Source organism: Ictalurus punctatus, chromosome 12, assembly GCF_001660625.3.
Source record: "Ictalurus punctatus breed USDA103 chromosome 12, Coco_2.0, whole genome shotgun sequence".
In the NCBI taxonomy this organism is placed as follows: domain Eukaryota; kingdom Metazoa; phylum Chordata; class Actinopteri; order Siluriformes; family Ictaluridae; genus Ictalurus; species Ictalurus punctatus.
In genome coordinates, this window is record NC_030427.2 from 4,372,305 (window position 1) to 4,393,710 (window position 21,406).

A 21,406-nucleotide genomic window follows, 5' to 3' on the forward strand; every position below is an offset into this window, starting at 1 on the left:
GGGTTTCTCTCCTGTCAACCAAGATCAGGAATCTGTGGCTATCATGGGCACAGGCTCACCCATACTGTACCCAATCTTGACCCAAACCTAATCACCTGATCTTTTTCTAGTCTTCAACTGTCCAGTTTTGGTGAGTCGGTGCCCATGATCATCTCAGATCGGATAACTGCATAAATGAGCAGGTGTACAGGTTTTTGGTAAAGTGACTGGTGAGTGTATATAAAAAGTACACACATGAACATATACAGTACCCTGGAAAAGTATTGGAATGGCAGGGCCAATTCTTTGTTTTTGGTATACACTGGGTTTGAGATTAAAATATGAATATGAGATGATGGATCAGAATTTCATCTTTAATTTCCTGATGTTTACATTAGATTTGCTAAACAACTTAAAACATGGCACCTTTTGATTAAACCCACCCATTTTTCAAGTGATCAAAAATATTAATGCATGTGACTGGCAGGTGTTTCTTGTTGCCCAGGCGTGCCCTGATAGATTGATTGTTTAAACAGTTAATAGCTCTGAATGTTTTCAAATGCTGTATTTATTTAGTATTCACATGCTGTAATATTTATGCTATGTTTTTCCTGCCAACTAGTATCTGATTGGACTACTTTCTTTTAATGCAACATAGACAAACTCTGATTAGATCGTTCTATATAGGTTGTATAGGCTCTGCATAGGGTGTATATTGGCTGTAAAAGTAGTTAAAGTTAAAGACGAGTTAAAGTATACTTTTTTAGAAAAATATTGCACATAGGAGAGTCTTCAGTACAGAGGAGTTTTCCGGTTTCTTTACTTGTCTTATTAACTTCAAGGGAGAGAAAAATTAGGCTGATGAGGGAACAACTGTTATACAGTGGATATAAAAAGTCTACACACTCCCTTAAAATGACAGGTGTTTGTGATGTAAAAAAAAATTTAACTAGGATAAATCATGTCAAAAATTTTTCATCCCTCACTGTGACATAACTAAAAGTCAGTAAAAGAAGACAGCCTGTAATTTTGTATCTTCAGTGAACAGAGGCGAGACCAATAAGACCGTGTTTACAGGAAAATATGTGGAAATACTCATGTCTTATTTGCTGACAGTTCTCAATTCTGCCGAACGCTAGCTCACACAGTCAGTTAGTTAGTGTTGGGAAAAGTGGATATATGCTGATTTAAAAAAAAAAATTTTTACCAGTAAATGGGTTGAAACTGAAACACTAACATCCTCTCATCCTCTCATGCTAAGCAGGAAAACAAGGTGATTAAGTGTCTATATGTATAAGTTACGTGAATATGATATGAGCAGATAACATACTTTGCATGGCACTGTAGCAGCTAAACCCATACAGTGATGGCTTACTTGTGCGTCCCATTGGCTAGTCACACCAAACTAGCCTAGACTCATGTTAGATACTGTAGCTAAAACGTTTTACATTTTATCAGTCTGGTAGTCCTGCAAACAGTGATAACACACAAGATAAGTTTTATGACAAATCCAATTTTTTGTCAGATTTTTATATTTTTTAAGCAATTAGCCCTCGCCTGCAAGAAAAAAAATGCATGCAAATGGTCTATTTAGAATTATATTTTTAAAAGATTTTTGATGGAGAAGAGTCTGGACCCATCCATTGTACATCTGATGTTTTGGAAATTCTTTTATACCCCTCTCCTGATTAATATCTTTCAACAAATGAGATACCATACATGGTTTGTAAGCTCTTTGTGGATCATGGCTTCAGCAGTCAGATGAAACCAATAATATGTGAAGAAAATCCTACAAAAACTGCTGACTTTATTTGGGGTTAATCAGAATAATTTAACTGATGACAGCTGTATGATAATTACTTTTGAACATGAGATTGAATGTGCTTGGTTCATTCTGAACACAGCCACATCCCCAATTATAAAAGGTTGTGCACACTTCTGCAACCAGGTTATTGTTTTTTTATTTTTCCTATGTTCTGTAAAATGTTTCTGATTGTTTTTTTTACTTTTAATACGCTGTAATTTCACATTGAGGGTGCAAAAAGTTTTTACATGATTTATCTACGTTTAATTATTTTACATCACAAAAACCTGTCATTTTAATTGGAGTGTGTAAACTTTTTATATCCACTGTAGCTGCTCTAATATAAGTGATAACAACACAAACATCCCATAACATGAAATGTAACTATGAATGTTTAAAAAGTATGGTTGAAAAGAATAAAGTTTCATTAATAAATAACTAATTTTTGGCAAAAAGGTGTGGTATAATAGACCTGAAACACTTCAGGGCAAGCTGTTACAGGAGCGTAATAAATTTTGGGGTGGCAGTGGCATCACACCACCCAGTTTATTATTTTCCTATAACAGCATGCCCCATCCTGATATATTCCCTATTTAACTAGCTAATATTATTGCAATATGCCACCATTGATACCTTGGATGTGGGGGCTTATGCAAAAACATTTAGTATGATAGGTTTCACAGATGTTCCTTTATTATCAGAAGCAACACACATAATCAAATAAGGTTAAAAAAAAAAAAAAAGATGTTAATATATTAATAATGGAAAAATAAAAATGTTCAGAAATTGAACACAGATAAAGGGCTAGATAAATATTAATTCACCTTCACATGGAAAAGATAAATTATAAATCATTTAATAGAGATTTGTTGTTATCTGGTCACAGATGTGCATATATTGCGATTTTCACAATAATTTGGTTCAGCCAATCTGATTTTAGAATGACAAAAAATAACAGTGGTTTCCATGTTGGAATATCCTCATCCATCTCCACTATTAACTGAGTCACAGCACCTTTGATGGTAGGGCCATTCCATATTAACTCAAGCAGATGTGGTTCCGCCATGATCTCAGAATTTGCTAGAGCTTGTATTACATAAATTTGGTACAAAGGACTGACAAATCTAAAATATTACATTGATCTGACCATTGTTTTTTAAAATACAATGCATAGAAAATAATTGTTAACTATTTTCTTTAACAAATTTTCTTTTTAATTTTATTTTAAATATTACAAAGCTGTGCAATTGTAAATATTTCTGGCCAGAGTTAGTGTACTTCTCAGGTAGACCAGCTCATAGTGAGGCTGTATCTGACTTTTTAAAAGGATGTGTCCTTCAAAATGGTCAAAAAATGCAATATTTGCACTTTTCAGATGCTTATAATGTTGTCGACAGGGACTTGAAACTTGATGGACTATTACAGAAGTTGGTTCTGATGACACTGGCACCATTGTGGACACCACAATACTATATAAAAGACAGCACAGGCCCAATTGTCTCAAGTTAACATCTTGTCAATCAATAGATTGCCTTGCTTTGTTACTCTTAAATTCTGAAGCTGACTGCCACAAAGTCATACCTGTAAGGTTAAAACAGCTAAACTCAACTTTATAGGAAACAATGTCAAGCTCATCAGAAGAATAGGTTTACGTGAACTTGGCACTGAAAATATATGAAGATATAGGATTTATTTGCATTCATTATATAATGGTATTTTGGCCGAATTGAAGAATGCCAGGGAAAATGTTGATTCCTTCAACAAACACAAAAAAGTTGTAAGAGCTGGCTCTGTGTTATTTCATTTGACCTGGCTGATAATTAATAATTGATAAAATAACAAATGTAGCTGGAATGAAATTATATCCAAGATGTCACTCTAGGGCTGCTAATAACCCTGTGGAATCCAGTTCTGAGACTGAGGATATGTCTCTGGTGCAGGCATCAACAAGCTTTACATCCGTCTATGCGTCACATGACCCCTCAATTTCATTCAAGTGGCCTCAAAGGGATGACATTTGCTGGGTGCCTTTCACACACACTTTGACAGGGATTCCAGCACCAGACACAGGAAGCCAGGGATGTCAGTACAAGATTAACATCAAATTCCTTGAAGATGATAACGTAAAGTTTGAAAATTTCAGGAATGAGATAATAGGCTTGAATCAGTGAGGTTTCAGTTGCTACTCAGTGCTAATGAGCTAATGTCTCTCTAGTACTCAATATGCTAATTGCATGTAATTACATGTACATTTGTGTATAAACATTCTAGTTTTAAATTTTCTCTAATCTTTCAGAAAACTAGTTGTTAGTAGTCAAATTTAGGAGTTTTCTTACATTTGAAACCTTATAACTAAGTAGAAGCATTATTTGGTGTCCATAAAGGTATCAGTACTACTATAAAATACATTTTGAAGGGTGATTATTTCAGAAAATAAGACATCTACAGCTAGGACATTCTGGTTTCTCTGAGAAGTAACTCAGCTTTGTTGAGAAAACTGTTGGATTATTGGAATAAAAATTGAAGAAACCTAAATTTGTACAAGAAATGACACCCTTCCAGTATAAAACCAGCTATATTTTGGTACAACTATATTGTATCAATATCTGATCAGCAGTACTTGGTCATTCTAATGAGCTAATGGTTCAAAAAGTTGGCTGCATGAATGTAAATTGTAGACATTGATGTAGCCAAACGTTTGAACCATTTGTTTGAATTGACATAGAATGGCCCACTTGTTAGACCCTCTTTTGTATATAAGGTTGGGATATGATGCTGTACTGATGATAACACTAAAATGTTTAGGCTTTTTAAAAAAAATTTATTTATTTATTTATTTATTTATTTATATATTTTTTAGACTTTTAGTCTAAGGACTAGAGATTTTTCTCCACAGACTCAGTAATAACACTTATATTATTATATTAATACTAATATTATTTGTAAATGGATCCCATTTGATTAACTTGTAATATTCTTACATCATATAATAAGGTTTGGAACAATATTTAATGCTATTATACCCATTATCCTTATTTGTGTATGCATCTTCAGCTTTATTGGGAGATAGTTTTGTTGAGGCAACACAGTTTGATCCATCCATATGCGAGGTGGCAGGCAGTCTTCATGATCCAAAGGAGCCAACCATTGCTCGGCTGCTACAAGAGAAACCTCATTACTCATTCTCCGAGTGGCCCAAGGTTTGTGTAGTCTGTCTTTCATTTGATTATTTCATAATGATTTCTAAAAGCATTTCATTCACTCAGTGTTACTTTTTAAAATTTAACATATTATTAAATGTTTACTTTTTCAGGACAGAGTTATCATCAACCGCATTGACAGTATTTGTCAAGCCATCTTAAAGGGGAAGTGGCCTTCCCCTAGTCATCAGTATGAATCTCCCAACTCAGTCATTAACACCTGCATGTCCAACAGTGCCCAGCTAAGAGCAGGGTTTTTACCAGCAAGAATACCTCTACCTCAAGACCTTAACTTAAACATTCCACACTCAATACCACATATACACAAGGTAACTGGTTACAGCTTTGTAAACGTGAACTAACGGTTGAAGACACCATAATGACAGAGCATGCTATTTTGTAAAATTACAGCATTTATGTCCTTTTCTTTATTTCCCACTGTCTCCAGGAACGGTTAGTAACACCTGCATTTCTTTCTGAACTCAAGCGTTCTAAGTGTCGGTTTGAGTTTAACACGGAGGTTCCTGTTAAACCAATCGATCTTGGAGAAAAAATCCAACTTGGCATCCCCCACCATGGTGGTACCCTCCTCCTAAATGGTTGGCAAGAAGCTGCCATGGATCTGTCTAACCCAGCTGAAATTGCATTTAGTAGGGAGGCTGAATCTATGAGGCATGTGACCCATGCTGTTCAATCAGCACCTCACAAGATGCCTAACCTGAGCTCCATGGAGGGCTTAATGGGATTGGACATGGCGGGTATTCTGCAAGCAGGACTTGTACACCCTGTTACAGGGCAGATTGTTAATGGCAGCCTTCGCCGTGACGATTCAATAATGAGGAGGAGGAGAGGTCGAAGGAGAAATGTGGAAACACTTGACCTTGGATTAATGAAGGAACAAGACATAAACTTAACTAAAGGGAAGGTAAAGGAGATTATGAAGATAGTTAGTTGTATATATGTGGAACAGTATTTTTTTTTAGAAGGTAAAAGAATTAACCAACCAAATTCTGTTTTTTTTTTTTGTTTTTTTTTTTGTTTGTTTGTTTTTTTTTTTTTTTTTAAAGGGGCAGCCAGAGACCGTCAACCACCCCATTGTGTCCTCCACCTCCTCTCAGCCTGACTGCCTCACCCATCCAACTTCTGCCCCCCCTCCCTCAGAGTCATTGACCATGAGTTTTGACAGAGAGGCAGCCAGTAAAGGCCTGATGGAATGGCTCAGACAGAACCCAAGCTACAGAATGGAGCTTCCTGCTTTTTCAATGGTCAGTCGCATAAATTTAGTGGCGTCTGAAAGTGAGGGAATAATGTAAGATTCTTAAAGGAATATTTAACCTAAACATGCTAATGTGATCAACAGTGAATGAATATCACACTAACATGAGTGTGTGTACTACAATGCAGTTCACAAGTACATGGCACTGTTTTAGTTGTTTTGTCTCTGTATTCTAGCACTTTTGAGAATTCTACATTTTAGCCTTGAAAACTCCCTAGATGCATGTTACATATGTAATTATTTTCAGAACATTTTCATTCATTCTTTCATTATACTTCCACTTATAATGGTCGGGGTCATGGGTGCAAAAGGCTGAGAAAGTCTGCCCAAACTAAGCCCCAGCCTCAAATTCTCTCCTCCTGGCGGATCCCCCATCTGTTCACAAGCCAACTAGGAGAGTCTACCAGGACCTGACCAGGGGGCATCCTTGCAAGGTGCCCAAACCATCTCAACTGGCTCTGCCCAATTCAGAGGAACAGTGTCTGTACTCCGAAGCTCCCCCAGATCATTGAACTCTTCACCCTATCATGGAGAGTAAGACCAGCAACACTGCAGTGGGACCTCAGTTGTGCTACCTGTGCTGGTGACTTTATTCTTTTGGTCATTACCCACAGCTCATGATCTTGGGTGAAGATAGATTGACTGGTAAACGATATATATACTGGACATCACTCCAGCCTTGGCTGCATCTTGATATCTTTCCCATGAAAACCACAGAAGTAGTATAGGAGATTGACTGGTAATGAATTCTGTAAACTTAGCTTCAAATGAAGGGAGCATTCCATGCTTTTCTGGGAGATAACCATGACCTCAGACTTGGAAGTGCTGATTTTCATCCCAGCTGCTTTACACACAGGACTAAAATGGTCAAGTACGTGTCAGAGGTCTGGTTCAGACAGTGCCAAAAGAACGTCATCATCTGCAATAACACAGATGTTAATTCTAGCCCCACATATTCTCCAACTTTAGTTGCATATTGATATCTTGTTCCTGAAAACCACAAATAGAAGTGTAGTCAAGACATTCCCTTGACAAACAGTTTTTAATTAACACCAAGAATGTGAACAACACTCACCATTTTCATACAGCACCCAGATTGCATGGATTAGTAACCCAGATATCCCATTCTCCTGCAGTACCTCCCACAGCAATTGTTGAGGCACATGAACATGGGCTTTCTCCAAATTCAACAAAACATGTGTAGAATAGATCAGTATACTCCCATGACCTTGCACAAAACTGTGCAAGAGTAAAGGACTAATCCACTATTCCACGACCTGGAAGGCACCCACATTGTTCATACTCAATTCTAGGTTCAACTATTGGACAGAGTCTCTTCTCCAGAACCCTGGCATAGACCTTTTCTGGAAGGCTGAGGAGTGTGATTCCCCTATAATTGGAACACAAAAATAAAAATAGGAACCAGCCTTGCCACTATGAAGCTTTCTAACTGCCATGGTTAACTCAGGCACAGAAATTGTTTCTAAAACACCAGAGATTTCTGGCACTGGCTCCTGAACATGTTCCTCAAAGTGCTCTCTCCATTGCTCAACAATAGCCTGAATAGAGGTAAACACTCCCTTGCTCTCCTGAGGTCCTGACTGGTTTAGCAGAACATCTTTGGGGATATGTAAAAGTTATTTTTCCCACTGCCTTTTCCAACTCCTACCATGCCAGAGTTTCGTTTATGTAACTGCTTTTGCCACAGCCCTTCTGTGAGCATTGCTCAGAAGGCCTCCTTCTTTAACTTGATGGCATCCCTCGCCTGTGGTGAATTGGAAATTATGCAGGGCTCTGAGTGGGTAAAATCTAAATAGGATATCTGTATTCAAAACAGCAGGATGTCTTTTGCATTCAACAGACAAACTGTTCAATAATAAAAGTATAGGGCATGTGCTGTGAATTGCCTTTTAATAACGAGACATGCACTCCTGTTAATTTTGTAAATTTTGAATAGTTTTATCCAGTGAAAATCAGTTTTCTCTAAATGCCTGCTAAGATTTTGTAGTTGGACTAGGTACTCATTATCTAAGGTTCCATAAAATTGGTGGTAATCTTACACTTACAGTCCCCTCCAAAAGTTTTGGAATGGCAAGGCCAATTCTTTTGTTTTCGCTGTACACTGAAGACATTTGGGTTTTAAGTTCAAAATGAATATTACACAAAAGATTCGACATTCAGCTTTAATTTCCTGATATAGACATCTAGATGTGTTAAACAAATTAGAACATTGCACCTTTTGTTTGAACCCACACATTTTTCAAGTGTTCAATATTGGAACATCTGACTAACAAGCATTGTCATTGCATTATCATTGAGTATAGCCAATACAATAATTTGGAATGTCCTGGGGATACTTTTTCTGTAGGTGGGAGTGGGCGGTCAAAAAATATAGTGCAGGTCCCGGGATTTGGCGGGTAACAAGAATGGAGTCAACAAATGATGTTGCGAAGAAAATTAAAGTGGCTATTTACTTCACAAAACCAAAGCAAGGAAAGTCTGACAGTGTGCTTAAATGGTGGAAGTTCAACAGAGAGTTGCTTTTATTTTGAGTATCCTGTAGTGTGCACAGAAACGCGGAAAGTGAGATGGCGCCCAGGTCAAGCTAAATCCTACCAAACCAGCCGTCTCGTCACTATTTTTATCCAGTGTGAGGACACTGTACAATAAAATGGATTTATTAAGACCCAGACTGAATATTCAAAGGGAAATATTTTGATTTTGACTGAAATGTGACTTCATAACATTCCCAACTCTGCTGTTCAACTGGGTTGGCTCATTTGTTTACCTGCAGACAGAACCTCCACATGCAGGAAGGTCAAAGTAGGAGGAACACAAGCTGGTGCACAAACACTCAGATGATTAACAGTTGCTGTTCTACAAACAGGGAATATTTATTGATTAAGTGTCGACCGCACTACCTGCTGAGGGAATTTACCGGCATCATTATCGTGGCAGTGTACGTTCTGCCGAGCACAAACATAAATGAACATAAAGTTACACAATGCCATCGGCTGCATTCAGTGCAGCCACCCCAAAGGGTTTTTCATCAAAGCTGGGGATTTCAATCAAGCAAATCTCAGGGACATACTGCCAAAATTTCACCAGTACATAACTGTACCTGCGAGTGGAAAGAACACAGTGGACCATGATTACACGAACATGCGCAATGCCTACAAAACCTTTCCCTACCACCACCTTGGCCATTCAAATCATATCTCTGTGCTGCTAATCCCCTAATACAAACCGGTTCAGAAATGTGAGAAACTAACTACCACTAACATCAAAGTTTGGCCAGGGGCAAGCTCTGCTTTTCAAGACTGCTTTGACTATACTGACTGGAACATGTTCAAGGAGGCTGCTATATACAGCAGCCACACTCACCTAGATGAAAATGCAGCATCTGTCACTGGATTCATCAGTAAGTATATGGATGATGTACTCACTAGGAAAATCGCTATATTTCCCAACCAGAGGCCCTGGCTAAATGCTGAAGTGCACTCACTGCTCAAAGCCTGTGACAAAGCCTTCAGATCAGGTGACAGAGTGGCACTTGGAGCAGCCAGGATTAATCTCAACCACAGTAACAAAGAATCCAAAAACACATATGCCTCCAGAATAAAAGAACACTTCAATAACAACCCACAGGGGATGTGGAGAGGCATTCAACGTGTCACTGACTACAGGCAGAAAAATCACACCATCTGTAGGAATGATACCTCTCTACCAGACACACTGAATGAATTCTATGCACGATTTGAAGCAGTTAACCCCAGCAAGTCTACCCCTCCACTAGGTGACCAAGCGCTGTTTCTACAAGTGATGTTTGTTAGGAGGACCCTCCTCAGGGTGATCCCCCGCAAAGCCAGTGGACCAGATGGTATCCCAAGCCATGTACTCAAGGAATGTGGCCACAAGCTAGCAGATGGTTTTTACAGACTTCAACATTTCCCTCGAGCAGGCATTATCCCTGTGTGCTTCAAATCTATCTCCATCACCCCGATGCCTAAGAAATCTACAACGTCATGTCTCACTAAATACCACCCTGTCTCACTCACCCCTGTGATCATGAAGTGTTTTGAAAGACTGGTCATGTCTTACCTCAAAGTACTCATCCCACCCAGACTGGACCCTCAACAATATGCATACAGATATAACCGCTCCACAAATTATGCAATCACATTCACAGTTCACCTGGCCCTCTCACACTTGGAAAACAAAGATTCATATATTAGAATGGTGTTCACTGACTTCAGCTCAGCATTCAGTGCAATCATGCCACAGCCGCTGTTTGGAAAAAAAAAAAAAACTCAGCACTTGAACTAAGCACACCAATGTGCAATTTGATAATTGACTTCCTGAGCAACAGGCCACAGGTTGTCAGAATCAACACACAGATTTCCCAACCCATCACACTGAGGCCCTGTTTACACTACATTTACATTTATTCATTTAACAGACGCTTTTATCCAAAATGACTTACAAATGAGAAAATACAAGCAAAGCAATATATCAACCAGAGAACAATACAAGTAGTGCTACCATAAAAGATCCATTAATTGAGTTCCAGAAGAAGCAAAGTGCACAGAGTAGAGATGTAAGTGCCAGAGTAAATATTTATTTATTTATTTATTTATTTATTTATTTATTTATTTATGGGCTGGTTAGGTGTTCACTGAAGAGGTGGGTCTTTTAGCTGTTTTTTTTTTTTTTTTTAAAGATGGTGACAGATTATGCGGTCCGGATTGAGGTTGGAAGTTCATTCCACCACTGAGGAATAGTTAGTTTGAATGTTCTTGAAAGGGACCTTGAGCCACGCTGAATAGGTACTACTAAGCATCGGGCGTTCACTGATGGCAGATTGCATGAGGGAATGTAAGCCTTCAGGAGAGAGTTGAGTTAGGAGGGTGCTGTTCCAGACAAGCTCTTGTAGGTGAGCATCAGTGCCTTGAATTTGATGCGGGCAGCTACAGGAAGCCAGTGGAGGGAAATGAAGTGGGGTGTGACATGGGTTCTCTTGGACTAGTTGAAGATGAGGCGTGCTGCTGCATTCTGAATCATTTGAAAGGGTTTGATGGAGCTGGCCGGGAGGCCCAAGAGTAGAGAGTTGCAGTAATTCAGTTTTGAGATAACAAGAGCCTGGACTAGTGGTTGTGTAGCCTGTTCGGTGAGGTAGGGTCTGATTTTCTTGATGTTGTACAGGATGAACCTACAGGACCGTGCAGTTGTTGAGATGTGGTCTGTAAAGGTCAAGCTGTCATCGAGAATCACCCCTGGCCGTCCTGGTTGGCTTGAGTATGGTTGAGCTGAGCTGTACAGTGAGGTTGTGGTTGATTGAGGTACAGGCTGGGATGACGAGAAGCTCAGATTTTGGCAGGTTGAGCTTAAGGTGGTGTTCCCTCATCCAGGCCGAGATGTCCGACAGGCAAGCAGATATTCGTGCAGAGACGGATGGATCGTCAGGCTGGAAGGACAAATAGGGCTGGGTGTCATAAGCATAGCAGTGGTATGAGAAGCCATGAGACTCAATCACCTGCCCCAGAGATGTAGTGTAGATAGAAAAGAGCAGTGGACCCTGAACTGACCCCTGTGGAACAACAGTTGTGAGTTGCTGAGTTTCAGAAATACCTTCCCTCCACAATACCTTGAAGGATCTATCTGAGAGATAGGATTCCACCCAGCGCAGAACCGTTCTGGTGAGGCCCAGGCTGGAGAGAGTTGACAGGAGGATCTGATGGTTCACAGTGTCGAAAGCAGCAGAGAGGTCGAGTAGGTTGAGGACATATGATCTAGAGGTTGCTCTTGCTAGTCGTACAGCTTCAGTGATGGAAAGCAGAGCAGTCTCCGTGGAGTGACTGCAGACTGCTTGGTGTCCAGGAGGTTGTTCTGTGTGAGAAAATTGGAGAGTTGATTAAAAACAGCTCTTTCAAGAGTTTTGAAAAGAAGAGGGAGGAGGGAAACCGGTCTGTAGTTGTCAATCGCAGCAGGGATAAGTGATGGTTTTTTAAGCAGTGGGGTAACCCGGGCCTGCTTAAATGAGGTAGGGTATATGCCAGTAGAGAGGGATGTGTTAAATATGTGTGTGAGTGCAGGTAATAGTGTGGGAGAGATGGACTGAAGAAGGTGAGAAGGGATAGGATCAAGAGGATAGGTTGTGGGATGGCTAAAGATGAGGAGTTTAGAGTCATCAGTCTCTGAGAGGGGAGAGAAGGAAGTCATTTGGGAGTTACATGGAGGAGGAGCCGGTCTATGCATGTCTGAGGTTGGGAACTGGTTCCTGATTGATGTAACCTTGTTGGAAAAGTAAGTGACGAAGTCGTCTGCAGTGAGAGAGGTAGGGGAAGGGGGAGGAGGGGGACAGAGAAGAAAAGGTTTTGAAGAGAGTGTGGGTGTTGGGAGAACTGCCAATCTTCTCTTGGTAGTATGTGGCTTTAGCAGTGGAGATGCTATTGGAAAAAGAGGAGAGAAGTGTTTGGTAACTGGTTAGGTCAGTTGGATTGTTAGATTTATGCCATTTCCTTTCAGATGCTCTTAGTTTGGCCCAGTTGTTACGCAGAGCTTCTGAGAGCCAAGGGCTAAGGGGTGATGTGCGAGCAGGTCTGGAGGCTAGGGGGCAGATGATGTAAATTGAAGATGTTAGGGTGGAACATAGCATGTCAGTTGCGGTGTTTAAGTCCAGTGAGGAGAGGTGGCTATCAGAGGGAAGTAAGGTTGTGACAGCGGAGGAGAAGTGTGAGGGGGAAAGGGAGCGAAGATTGCGACGAAAAGAGATAGAGGGTGGTGACAGTGAAGGGGTTGAGGGGAGAGAAATAGAGAACTGGATAAAGAAATGGTCAGAGGTGTGGAGTGGAGTAATGATTGTGTGTGGTGCAATTACGTGTGAGGATGAGGTCGAGCTGTTTGCCGGCTTTGTGAGTTGCTGGTGTGGTGAACTGCTTGAGGTCAAATGTGGGAAGGAGAGCAAGAAAGTCAGCTGCATGTGGCTTGTCTAGATGAATGTTGAAGTCACCAAGGACCACAAGAGGAGTTCCATCATCCGGGATGGTGGACAGTAGGGTGTCAGATTCATCGATAAACTTCCCCAGTTGACCTGGAGGACGGTAAACAACAAGAAAGTGCATTTTGGCAGGGTCAGTGACTGTAACAGCATGAAATTCAAAGGAAGTGTAGGAGCAACAGGGAGAAAGACAGGTAAATTTCCATGTTTTGGAGAGAAGCAAACCTGTACCACCCCCTCGTCTGTTGGGACGTGAGATAAGGGAGAAGTTGAAGTTGGAGGCCAAGGCAGCGGTTGTGCCAGTGTTCTCAGTATGGATCCAGGTTTCAGTCAGAGCCAGCACGCTGAGGTTGGAGTGGGTTGCAAAGGCAGGAATGAAATCTGCCTTGTTGACGACAGATTGGCAGTTCCAAAGTCCGATAGAGAATGAGAGTGAATCTGCAGAGGCCACATTCAGAGAGCATAGGTTGTCCAAGTTGCTTTTCTGGGAGTGTGCCAGGGTCTGCGCCTGTGGCAAATAACAGGGATAAACTGATGACACATGTTAGTGTGTAAACAGGTAAACAGAAAGAGGAATAAAGGGGATAAAAAAAAAGTATATTTAGCAGCGCAAGTGGTGTCTTGTCAGTGTCCTTGCTTGGTGGACTCGCGCAGGTAGACTCGCAGGTCTTTACACGAGCTCGGTCTTCGACGACAAGGGCTGATGCTTCCGCCTCACCGTTTCTTAATTCTTAAATACTGCAGTTCTTCACAGCTGAGCTCGCCTCTTTAATTAGCAAAACAGAGTAGTCGCGTGAATGAGTGACTCCTGACCAAAACCGAATATGGATACTGGAATTAGCTTTAATCTAGCAACGTGTAAACAGCTCGTAGCAACAAGGAAGCGCAGTTACAGCTTCTATCTGACAATCGGTGCTAAAACTAGTTTCAACTAAAAAATCCAGAAAGAAACACCAGTTACTGTTTGCCTAGGTGAATAATCACTTTTGCTGTAGTTACAACTGGCAGGCACACTAATATAGTCCTCAACAAGTGTCTTTCCATGAATTTTGTACCATTTGACTATCTCTATGGTCCCGCATGGATGGATCATAGAGATGCCTGTACAATCGTACCTTTCGTCAAGAGTCGCCTCGAAGTCATTCATTTCCGGATGTGGCGCCATGCAGCGAGTTACAAAAAATGCCGTGCAGACTACCACATGGAATGAGGCCTCACGCACTCAAAGTGCTCGACCGCCCACTCCGTGATGATGTCATTTTTGCCACGCACTCCCTATTGCGGGCTGTTGTGTGTCAAGTATAAACCAGGCTTAATACTGTCTAGCATTAGTGTTTGTGTAGGGTGGCACAATTTTTTTTTTTTAATTTTCAAAGGGTGCCGTGCCTGAAAAAATGTTGGGAAACGCTGATTTAGAATATATGCTTGCATTTCAGTGCCATCAAAAAAATAGCCACAACATAATAAATACATTTATATAGTATTTAGAGTGTCATTTTGAATCTCATGCTTTCAACGTACACCTTGTTTATGTGTGTAGGCAGAATGATTTATTAGCAGTGAGCATTTTATTTCAGGTATATAGGTGCTGGCATCTTTTTCAGCTGCTTCTTCGTCGGCAAGATAGTTTTGTAATTGAGCGCCATCAAGTCGTACTCTTATGTTACTTCAGTGGCTCCGGGCATGTGAACAAACGCGCAAATCTCATTGGTTGGCCAAAAAACCTTGACGTAAAAATTTTTTTTTTGATGCTTTGACGTTACACGTTTTGCGTCTGGTTGTGAACACTCTCATTGACAGTCATTGGGGCATTAAACGGACCATTTTTCACGCTGCAAAAATCGTCTCGGTGTGAACAGGGCTTGAGATTCAATATTAATAACTATATATATTTATTCTCTTACTACTGATACAATGTACATACATTACACGTTTCTTAAACTGTAGGTATCATCCCCCCACTGCTGCTACAAAAAGAACTTTTAAATATATTGTAATAACGTAGAGAGCCAAAACAACAAAAACTTAATTTATGTAATATGGCCCATATTATATCTTACAGTTTTTAAACGAAGTATTACTTTCCAAATCTACAATAAACATTTACATTCAGCTGAAGTTTTTGTAACTTCCTCTAAATAAATTGAGCTTAAATTGAGAAGTTGTTTGGCCTAAAAGAAAGTACAGGAGATGACATTGTTCTTGTTCTAATTCCCTCATCATCTGTTAGTCTCAGACTGCAAGCATGTTGCACAGTTTTGCTGAACGTCCGAAGCAGAGGAGACATCGTTGTAAAGACCCTACCAAGTTGGATGTGAATTCCCTGACTGGTGAGGAGAGAGTCCCAGTAGTGCACAGGAACACAGGTCGCAGGGTAAGAACTGCACGTACGTGCCCGTTGCTATTTTTTTCCTAACTCAAGTTATATAAACAACATGAGATAACACCAATTTTTCCTGCTTTTATTTTCTGTCCTCTTAGCTGGGTGGTGCAATGGCCCCAGCCATAAAGGAGCTTTCTCAATGGCTAGATGCAAACTTAGAATATTTTGTGGCTCCTGACTGGGCAGATGTGGTGAAGCATTCAGTGAGTCTTGCGAATTGCATGTTTAATTAATTAATTAATTTATTTATTTGAAAATTCTCTTTAAATTAGTTGGTTGAAAAATGATGTTTATTATAAAGTTGCAAACAGCCTTTTTGCTGGGTTTAAAATAGAGACTGACCCATATAAAAATGTTGTCACTGATACTTGTTCTACATTAGCAGCCTATACTTTTGTTATACAGCATGAAATTAAGAAAACAACAGAAATTTTATTTAAACAGGGTTTTTCCTCAAAATCAAACAGCAGAAAGTAATAAGGTGCAATAATTAGATGAATGATTTAATCATTCCCACTGTATAAGTAACCTAAAGGAATAATTTAAATTGCATTGGTTGAAATACATACATATGAATAGAATATATTTCCTTTCTGTTATATATAGATGAGCAATTTTACATAACGCCTATTCTGCTTTTACAGCTACTGTATGACTGCATGTCATGACACATGTAAACTAACTTCATGTAGAGAAAAGAATGTAGAGTAACAAAGATAGATAGAATAATGGAATATAAGCAGATAGGACTAACAAGAGAACGATCATCATGTACAGTCCTTTTTAGATGCTGTAATGAAATAGGGTTGTCCCTATATGATTTCATATAAAGGTGTTTATGTCTCACAACAGAGAATATACACTCACGGAACCCTATACTAATACTCCCTTTGCTCTCAAAACAGCCTCAGTTCTTCGTGGCATGGGTTCCATAAGATGCTGGAAACATTCCTTTGAGATTCTGGTTCATGTTGACATGATTACATCATGCAATTCCAGAAGACTTTTTGGGTGCATTCAGTGTGAAACCTGATCTTTCAGGTTTCCCGCTGCAAATCCCCCGTTCTACCACATCCCAAAGGTGTTCTATTGGATAAAGATCCAGTGACTAGGAAGGCCACTGAAAAACATCATCATGTTCATGAAACCAGTTTGAGACACAAACTTGGATGTGGTACATTATCATGCTGGAAGTAGCCAATAGAAGATGGGTAAATTGTGGCCATGAAGGGATGCACATGGTCAGCTACAATACTCAAATAGTCTGTAGCATCCGATGATGCAACGATTGGTTGATTAGATAATTGCATGAATGAGTAGGTGTGCCAGTATTCCTAATAAAGTGCTTGGTAAGTGTAACTACACTGTAGCTTCCAATAAATTGCCAAATACATCCTTCAAATGGAAAAATAATATTTACAACAAATATCCCCTTCTCCTAACATTAATGCTACCATGTAAATGCTTGTCTAAGACCCCGGAGAGAGGGAGGGAGGGAAGAAGAGAGAGAGAGATAGAGAAAGATAACATACAGTGCTTACTTAATAAAACATTTATTTCATGACCAGTTCCTGCTGGATTAATTTGAGTATGCATCTTATTTATGCTATGTAAGTCATGAAGTGATACTGTTGTTTTTTTTGTGTTTTTTTTAATATATATATTTAAGGGTTTCCTCCCAGAAGGAAAGTTCACCCGGATTCTCACTGAGCCAGTGAATCGAGATACTAGCACACGTCGTAGAGGCAGAAGACCTCGCAGTGAGATGCCCAAAGCTCCTGAGCTTCCTGCTGGCATTGGACCACTCTTTATGAATGATGGGCTTATTGGCATGGACTTGGTTAACTTACCCAACCTCCGCAATGTCCCTGGTATTCCGATAAGCGGGCTCATGGGCTTTCCACCTGGTTTGGCTACATCCCTACAGGGAGAAGATACTAAGAATGGCCTGAGTATGCTACCTATGATGCTCCATAGTATGTCAACAGTGCAACCACCCATGTATGGCACTCATTTAAGTGGAATGATAAACCAGTCACTATCTGCTACAGCCTCCACAGTAACCACAGCTGCCAGCTCCTCCAGCACGGCAACAGTGACTTCCATATCCTCTGCCACTGTGGCCTTAAGCCCTAGCCCTGCAGTCAGCTCCAGCACAGCAACTTCTAAAGAGAGAGCCAGCCCTGAGCCTAGTACTGAGAGACGGAGTATGGATGAGCGAACGTTAGGAGAGAATGAGAAACAAATGTTACCTGCTGTTCCCAGTCCCACTGTTACTAGCAGTTCTGCTAGCATTACAAGCAGTGGGAGCCATTTGACCTTCAACCCATTTTTGATCCCAGGAATGCCTCATGGATTACTTTATCCTCATATGTTCCTGCCACATGGCAGTATTATGGCACTTCCATCAGCATCAGATAGCACTGGCATTACTAAGCAGAAGAAAAAGAAAATTAGGGATGAAGGAAGGGTGGAAGAAGACAGTGGTTTATTGGAGGTACAGGATGGGGAGATGAAGGGGACGGGGGATATAGAGACACTGGAGAGTAATCATAAAGAGGGCAGGCTGGAAGAATCTTTGCCAGCTGTGGACACCAGTAAGGTAACAAGTAATGATGATAGTGATCCTTCACCTGTGGTCAACACAGCCAAAGCAGTAGAGGAAATAAAAGGAGAGGTAGAGAAAACAGTAGAGTGCAGCATGCCTGTGCCAAAAGATGATGACTTGGATGTAACGCAGGATGTGTAGTAGACTCTGCTCTCCAGTGAGCAACAGTATCTGTATGTGTTGTGCTGGTAAAAGTTTGTGTGAAGAGATTTGATTATCAACTTCTTAATGTTTATAGATCTGCTGCATATTCAAAACAGGTGAATTCTTTGACATACCCCTTTCATGGGTTTGCTGAAATAACCATAAAGTAATAGCATGCACACACTTGCATTTCAGTACCACAAAAATACCCAATAAATATCACCTTGAATGTGAAGATGTCACTCTTGCATCATGGAAATGGGTCCTGAGGTCACCTGACCTGTTCTGGTTGTGTATGGCACACTTAGCTCAGTGTTAGAAGTGACAAAGGACGTCATCAAAATGATCCTGTTTTTTGTTTTTGTTTTTTTCTCCCCTCCCTACAAGAGATAATCTGCACACAGAAAGTCAGAAAATGGCTGCAGTTGATGACAGGTGTTGTGAATGACATGACAGTCTTGTCTTTAATTTATGGTGCTTACAGGGTTTTCGGGGGGAAAACATGCTCCTTTGCTTACAAAATGAATTGATTAGATTATTCATAGAAATACTTGTAAACATTTCACATTTGTATTAAATGCCTACCCCTCATGGGTGGATTATTAGCAGAATTGCTGCTGTTACTCTTATGATGGACAACACTAGTTGCACATCACTAGTTGCATGCTGTTAAATTCTAGGAGCAAAACATTTAAGAATAAGTAGAAAGCTCTAAATAAATACAACGTCCAAAATGAGTGCAGTTGAACCATAAGAATAGAGAATAAAACAGTGCTTAACATTTATAACGAAGAACAATCCAGAAATTTGGGGGGGAGGGCATGGAGGTGGAATATATTTTCACAGTGTCATTTTGAAATAAAGCCCTTTCCTTCTAACACTCCAGAGATGGAATATGCCACAAGAATTATTTCAAGTAAGTGCAGAATGACCTTTGATTTGACAAGGTGTCATTAGGATTTCAAATGTGGATTCCAAGTGAATCTTAGTGTATGTATGGGGCCATTGGGTGAAGATTGTGTTTGAACATCTCATTCATCTAAACACTATTAGTGAAATTAATATTTCATTGCTAATTGATATCATTGCTCTGTTTTGTCATACATGTAGAGTAAAAAAGGCCCAGCATTGATGAGAAACTGTTTCTGGGCCAGAAGGCCTTGCTTAAATGCTTTTGTCTGACCTGATACATCTGAAAATAGTGTAGAGTAGCATCTGTCAAGATTTTTTTAAAACATGTAAATTTATATAGCTGTATATTGCTGTTACTTTTGTTTAAAAGCACACTATTTTTATTGTCATTGTCATTGGGAGAAACTGTAAATCAGTGCTAGTATTTCTTGTATCTACCCATATTGTACACTAGATGGACACCCAAGACTTTTTGTTGACACATTTTTCTCTCCAAATCTCACAGCAGGGTTTTTTTTTGTTTTGTTTTTTAAGTTCCTTAGGTTGTATTAGTTTTCTATGCCTAACATTCTTGAATTCACTTTCTTAACATTGTTTGGGATGTGAAAACATTTTGCACGGTCCTTATGGTGAATATTTATCTGGAACTGTATTCTGTCTCTCATGCGTTCTTATTTCTTCTGTTTATTGTATAGACGTTTGTTTGTGTGGACATATGTACATACATGTCTGCTCCTGCAGGGGACAGTTTTCATCCATGTAAACCTGAACATTATATTTCTCATCTATAACCAGCCTTCTTTTTGTGTTACATTTTTTGTTGCTTTGTCACTTCTTAGAACTCTGTACTATCTTTTTTTTTTTCCTTTTTTTCCCCTTACCAATCAACAAATATAAATGCTATTTCATTAGAGATTTCTTTCATTTATCCAGTTTATTAAAAATACATTTGGTTTATTTAGCATTTTAAATTGGCTTACTTAGTGTTTCATTCATAGTATTTGTTACATATACATTTTAAACTGTATATGTTAAGGTGTCTGTGTTTTGGAATGGGAACCACTCTTACTTCCCTAACAAAAGCTTCTGCGCATGCATAAATTCAGATTCCTATAATAATTATTCCATGGTCACAGAAAATAGTAATTTCTGATTGGCTGGAATCTGTGCATTCATTCCATATATAGGGACATTTCTGAAATAGACCTGCTAAAATACTTAATCACATTTCTATATCAACACTACAAAAACACCACAAAAAAATCAGTCAAATTGTCTAGACTTGTATTTAAGCAACACTGTCTCTATCCTGATGCAAAAAAAGATCTATCTAAAAATAACAATAACCATCAGACTATTACTAAATGGAAATGTTTAACATTTATTACCTGTCTGCTATGTGCACTGCTGTCAGTGCACTATAGGCCAAAATGTTGAGTAAAGTCTGTGCTTATTGATTTTAAGTCTAATTGTATCGTTTGATTTCCTCAATTATATATGTTATCAGCTAATCTTAATGTTGCAGCTGAATTGGCCTAATTTTAAATATGGAAGAAATAAACATTTATACAGTCCCCTCTGAAAGTATTGGAACAGCAAGGACAGTTCTTTCCTTTTTGCTATACACTGAAGATATACTGAAGGGTTTGAGATCAAAAGATGAATATGAGATGATGGATCAGCATGTCTAGATGTGTTAAATAACTTGGAGCATAGAACCTTTGGTGGCAGACCACCCAATTTGTTGGTGAGTAAAAGTATAGGAACAGAGTCTTAAAGTAAATAAGTAAATTACAGTTGGTGTTTTGGGGATTTTCTCCCTTCAGTCTCCTCTTCAGGAGGTGAAATGCATGCTCAATTGGGTTTAGGTCTAGTGATTGATTTGGCCAGTCTAAAACCTTCCACTTTTTTTCCCCCTGATGAAGTTATTTGTTGTGTTGGCAGTGTCTTTTGGGTCATTGATTTGCTGCATGATGAAGTTCCTCTCAATTAGGTTGGATGTATTTCTCTGTAAATTGGAAGACTTGATGTTTCTGTAGACTTCTGAATTCATTCTGCTGCTACCATCATGAGTTACATTGCCACTAAAGATTAGTTAGCCTG

The 21,406-nt window shown here is 39.5% G+C and overlaps 2 protein-coding genes across 8 annotated transcripts in view; both read left to right on the forward strand.

Annotated features, from left to right (window-relative positions):
* atg3 (autophagy related 3) overlaps window positions 1-21,406 on the forward strand; it is a gene marked incomplete in the record, with an annotated part of 729,311 nt that overhangs the window by 506,232 nt on the left and 201,673 nt on the right.
* Window positions 1-21,406, forward strand: part of chd6 (chromodomain helicase DNA binding protein 6) — a 116,642-nt gene that overhangs the window by 93,653 nt on the left and 1,583 nt on the right. For 6 of the 7 annotated variants that reach the window (XM_053684457.1, XM_053684458.1, XM_053684456.1 and 3 more), the window contains exons 31-37: window positions 4,838-4,983; window positions 5,097-5,312; window positions 5,432-5,908; window positions 6,051-6,248; window positions 15,487-15,630; window positions 15,738-15,842; window positions 17,309-21,406. The exon at window positions 17,309-21,406 is cut by the window's right edge and continues 1,583 nt beyond it. In XM_053684457.1, coding sequence (XP_053540432.1) covers window positions 4,838-4,983; window positions 5,097-5,312; window positions 5,432-5,908; window positions 6,051-6,248; window positions 15,487-15,630; window positions 15,738-15,842; window positions 17,309-18,388 — 2,366 coding nt within the window. In that variant the 3' untranslated portion in view covers window positions 18,389-21,406. The other variant, XM_053684462.1, reaches the window with a different exon arrangement.